This window comes from Geospiza fortis, unplaced genomic scaffold (assembly GCF_000277835.1).
Source record: "Geospiza fortis unplaced genomic scaffold, GeoFor_1.0 scaffold145, whole genome shotgun sequence".
NCBI classification, from domain to species: domain Eukaryota; kingdom Metazoa; phylum Chordata; class Aves; order Passeriformes; family Thraupidae; genus Geospiza; species Geospiza fortis.
Genome location: NW_005054362.1, coordinates 873,582 through 879,083, shown reverse-complemented (window position 1 = coordinate 879,083; position 5,502 = coordinate 873,582). Strand labels below are relative to the sequence as shown.

At 45.1% G+C, this 5,502-nt stretch overlaps 1 protein-coding gene across 1 annotated transcript in view; it reads left to right on the top strand.

Annotated features, from left to right (window-relative positions):
• The window catches only part of GLT1D1 (glycosyltransferase 1 domain containing 1), a 30,142-nt gene that overhangs the window by 9,540 nt on the left and 15,100 nt on the right, over positions 1 to 5,502 (top strand). The window contains exons 6-7 of the mRNA XM_031059431.1: positions 831 to 887; positions 1,235 to 1,246. Coding sequence (XP_030915291.1) covers positions 831 to 887; positions 1,235 to 1,246 — 69 coding nt within the window. The remainder of the gene's footprint in view (positions 1 to 830; positions 888 to 1,234; positions 1,247 to 5,502) is intronic.

Sequence of the window (5,502 nt, the reverse complement as noted above, 5' to 3'; positions counted from 1 at the left end):
AGGACTGCTGCCTCTGAGGCAGCTCTGAGCTTCTCCAGAGGCTGCAGAAGGTTTGAGGGTGGGGGATTCTTTCCTGGAGCCCCAAATTCCTTTAAATGCTCCAGGGTGGGTTCCCAGCCCAGCGAGAGCCAAGTACATCGCTGATAGTCCAGGGAGCACGACTCAGTATTTTAGGTGTGATGGCTTCATTTCCTCATTTTTTAATTAAAAATATCTCTCTGTGGATTCCAAAACTCGTTCCATCTTGTGTATTTCACTTTCAAAGAAAGTAACATCCTTTTCCAGGCTGTGCTGTTGAAATAACTCATTGTGAAGTCTGTTTAGCCTGTGTTTAGTTTATATTTCAGTCCCTTGGGAGGTGATAGTTAAATAAGTGATTAAATAAATTAATGAAATAATTCATTAAAATAATTAATCTTTAACATAAGGAAAACCAAATGTATTAATATTCAGGACAGATTAATATTTAAGTTGTGTATAAATTTAATTTACTTCCTTTTATATTGAGATTTCTGTGTCCCAGCTGCCCTGGATCTGTTCTGGAATAACTTGTCCCCTCAGGTGATGCTGTCCCAGGTGTGGTTTCAGAGGGCAGATTTAGCAGGGCTGTGTTGCTGGAGAAGCCCAAGCACTGGGGGTTGTGCAGCATTTCCCACTGAATTCAGCCTGCGGAGGGGCTGCACAGCCTGGCACTGCTGGTGAGGGGAGCTGCAGAGGGAGTTCAGGGTGCCTGGCAGAAATATTGATTTATTGGGCTTCCCAAAGCCTTCAGGAGCCACAGCTCAGCTGTGCAGGGGACATTTAACATGGGAGTCTCCTTTTTTACACAGGAATCAAGACTGCACCCAGTGAAACATTTGACTGGTACAGATTTCTACAAAATGCAGGTAAAACTCATTTTCCCCCTTTGTTTACTGTGTTTATTCCTAATAGGTTTATTCCTAATTCCTTGACAGCTTCCTAATAGGTGCTAAGGATGTACAAAACTTGGAATCAGAGCTAATAATAATAACTAATTATGTAACAAAGTGCCTTAATTCTATGGGAAATGGCAGAATATCCATCAGATGAGTCTGGGCCATCCAGCAGCCAGAGTGGCTCTGGATTTGTGCTCTGAGCAGGGCTGGGCTGCACCAGGAGGTGGGCAGTGGCCCTGAGGGTTCATGGGGAGCACAGCACAAATTCCTGACGTTTATTCTGTCACAGCCTGGGCTGCCTGCAGCAGTGCAGAGAGAAATAAATGCTGGTGTTTGGTTGTTGGGGCTGGAGGAGAAAGAAGTGCTGGTGTTTGGTTGTTGGGGCTGGAGGAGAAAGAAGTGCTGGTGTTTGGTGGTTGGGGCTGGAGGAGAAATAAATGCTGGTGTTTGGTGGTTGGGGCTGGAGCTGCCTCTGCTCTGCTGTCACCTGAGCAGGCCCAGGTGAGGCAGTGACCCAATTCTGAGTCACCCCATCATGGCAATCTTGAATCACTCCATCTTTCCCCAAAAGGGTGATTCACAGGCATTTCAGCCTGGTGGAAACGTTTCAGTTTTGCATCCATCAGCCTGATCTCAGCTGTTCCCTCTGCTGCAAGTGAATCCTCCCCAGTGGCTTTATCCCATCAGGAGATGGGAGCCATTAGTCAGAGCTGGGGCAATTTGGGACTGAGCAGTGGGAGGTTGTTTTGTTCTCAGTAAATCACAGGGCCACCAAGATTAATAATTGTCTGAAGTGAAATGATTTGTCACTTGCTAGCGCAGCCTTAGTGTTGATTTGATCTCTTGTCCAACCATTTTGGGATTAAATGAGCAGTCAACAGATTGAGGTGGGGGAAGCTCCCCCTAAAGTGAATTTCTGATGTATTAGAGACAGTTTTTTTGCCTAATGTGTGCTAATGCAAAAGTGCAAAATAATTCATAATGTACATGAAAAGCAAACTAAAATGTGACTCTAACATCTGTGCCTTATTAAATAATAACTTGGAAACTGGCATCAGATTATTCAGTATTGTTTTTATGACTGTTTCATCTCATTTATCTCCTCTGCCTGGTGCCTGTGTCCATCTCTGGTGGCAGCCCACAATTTCCACTTCTTTTAGTACTGCACATGGGCTCAGGCTTTTTGGCTGTACCTTTGGCTTTCCAGGGACTAATTAGGAGCTCTCAGTGAATTGCTTTTGTGTGGGCATTTGCAGTTCCAAAGTGTTTAAAATTCCACTAAACTTGGAGCAATTAGAAGCAAAGCCTCAACACCAGGAGGCAGTTTTGCTCAGGAGGATGTGATTTTGGCAGTGTGGGCTTGCACAATGTGCACAATGTGAAAGGACCCTGAGCTTTAATGCAGATGGAGCTGCCCAGTCTCCTTCAGCTCATGGCATTTGTGAGCTTTTCTTTTTTAAAGAATTTTTTCATGAAGTTCTGTTCCATGTCTGGAGGCACTTGATGATTTTTCGGAGAGAAACATTTCTCAGGTAACCCTTGCCTGTGTCTTTAGCAGAGCCCTTGGGCATTTGTCACACTCAGCATTCCCAGGACAGAATTCCCAGCACAGCTCACACCCTGCAGTGCAGGTTCTATTTCCTCTGAGGCATCTCTGTGAAACACCCTGGGTGTTCAGGGTGCCAGGCTGTTCTCCCTACTGAAACAGGCTCTTCACAATGCTTCCAGACTTCCCTCCACAGAACAGCCTTCCTGTGAATGTTCTTTGGACTGATGTTTTTGTCAGTCAGAGGAAAACATTTGCTCACTTTAAATATGACACCAATACTCAAACAGCCTCTTTACATCAATGCAATGGCTTCAAAAGGAACTTAGTGGTGGCTTTGAGTGAGTGGCAGAATGCACCAAATGCACTTCATGGTGGGAGAAGTCCAGCCCCCAGATTTGAATGGTGGAAACCAAACTCTGGGGAATCCCAGCTTTGTGTGCACTCCATTTGATAGTTTGGGTGCCAATGTAAATAGCAATTGCCTGACACAAATGGAAGCAGTGCTGTGAAGGGGTTTTGCTGTTGTTGTTGTTGTTGTTGTTGTTATTATTATTATTATTATTATTATTATTATGGGTGCAGTACAATCTCAGTACAAATATAATGGAATTGATATTTTTTCATAGTCTCAGACCTGGGAGCTGCAGAGGTGATGGTGTGGGGTTATTGCTGTCTCCTGGCTGCAGAATCTCCAGGGGCTGGCCAGTCAGCATTCTCTGGATAAAGCTACAGAAAAAGGGGCTTTTAGAGTAAATTTGCATTGTGGTTAACAGTCAGCTTCACAGTTTGTTTCTGTGGATGAGAGACTGCGAGCAGCAGCAGCCAAAGCAAAAAGCTGAGCCCAGTGAGATTGCAGCTTCCAGGGACTCAGCACCTGCAGCCTCTCGGGGAACTCAGCCTGTTCAAGGGAGTTTTGCTGCCTGTGCCAGCCTGGAGATCAGACCAGGATGATCAGGCTGTTTTCTCTGACCTTGCATTGCAGGGATCTCTATGCAGCACAGTCTGTTTGGGTTTAGCAATTTTAGAAGCCCTATCTATAGACTTGGGAGAGTCAGGGGGAGTTCAGCCTCGTGCTGGAGACAGACTGACAGAAAGTGACAAGGCAGTTTAAGAAAAGGAGAAACCTGAGACTGATCTCCAACAGCTCAAGGCTGGGGCAGAGCAGCTCTGATCAGACAGGCCTGCAGTCATCACTGCAGGATGAAAAGCTGCCTTTGATTTTCAATGGGCTGAGATACAGACCCCAGTAAACATCATGTGATGAGAGGCTGCAGATAACCAGCACAGCCTGCACTAACAGACTGAGAAATCTTTGTTTAGCCAACAGCCAGGGCTCAAAGGTGCTCCCATGGTGGTGTGGAACCTCAGGATCATCACATGCTTATTGCAGCAGCAAATAAAACATGCAATATGTTTTATTTATATGCTTTTGGAGTTTGATTTTTCAACTCTCCTGTAATTTCTGCTCGGTGGCAGGGCTGTTCTCTGAGCTTGAGAAGTTTACATAACCTGTCATGGCACAGGCAGGGTTTTACAGAGGCATTAGATTTTCCTGGAGCTGTGCTGGAAAGAGAGACCCACATAAGAAAAACTGAACAGTAAAAGTTTGTGCACTTATCCAGCTGAGTGTAGTAAAAACTGTATGATAGCAGCAATAAACCGAGTTCCCAAAGTGATCTGAAAGTGCAGAGCTTTTTGTTGTATGATCTGTTAGAAATAATGAGAAACAGGGGAGAGAAGAATTGATTGAGAATTTTGCAGTCTAATTTTTTCTGCATTAGTAGCCTGTCCCTGGAAGTTTCCAGGTTCATTTAACTTCTCTGTCTCCACCAGGATCTCAGCAGCCCCAGCAGGGACTCGCTGCTGGCTGGGAAGGGCAGTGTGAGCGCTTGGGATGAAGTTACTGCCCCTCACCTTGGAGGCAGCAAACTGCTGTGTGGGGTGGCATGGCACAGGAATAAAGGTCTGGGCTCTGAATAATCAGTTTGAGATTGCTGAAAGGAGGGTGGCTGGGCTCCTGGTGGTGCAGCCTCTGCGCCAGCAGAGCCTGGGGCTGCACCCATGTGGATGTTTGCAGGCAATCCCGACATGGGAAGAGATGAGAATCTTCACTCCGGGTTTCAGAAGGCTGATTTATAATTTTATGATATATATATTATATTAAAACTATACTAAAAGTATAGAAGAAAGGATTTCATCAGAAGGCTTGCAAGGAAAGGAAAAGAATGGAATGATAACAAAAGCTCGTGACTCTCAGAGAGTCCGAGCCAGCTGACTGTGATTGCTCATCAATTACAAACAACCACGAGACCAATCACAGCTGCACCTGTTGCATTCCACAGCAGCAGATAACCATTGTTTACATTTTGTTCCTGAGGCCTCTCAGCTTCTCAGAAGAAAACATCCTAGCAAAGGGATTTTTCAGAAAATATCATGGCTACCCACCCAGAGCCTGAGGCAGGAGGAGCTGTCACCACATCAGCTGGGATGTGACACACACGTGATCAGGGTCCAAGAAGAAAAAAGTTTTTTATTCTGCATGTTCTCCAGCTTATATACTCTTAACAAAGAGTGATCTTAAGTCATTAACTACATCGCAATAAGTTATTATATTCATTGGTGCAAAGCAATTAATGGCAATGTAATTGGTAAAAATTTTTCAGCAATTTAATAAGGCATGTGTACACATCTACTAGGGCACATAGTCTAGCTTACAAAAATGTTCATGGATCTTCTCTAATCTGTTTCCATGCTGATGGCCTTGTCTTCTTCCTTGCTATGGATACACCGGAAAATCATCAATTGCTATTTCTTCTATTAGCTCAGCTTTGCTTGCAGGCCAGCTGTCAAGCCCCTCCAGAAGGAGCTGCAGCACCTCTGGACAGGCTGGAAATGCTGCTCTGAGCCCCTGGGCTCTGAGCTGGGCAGGACAGAAACCCAAATTCCAGGTGCCCATGGAGGGGCTTTCTTCAGTGTGCAGGGAGATGAACTTAAGGGAAGCCATGAATTGGAAGGTTTAGAGTATCAAAGATTCCT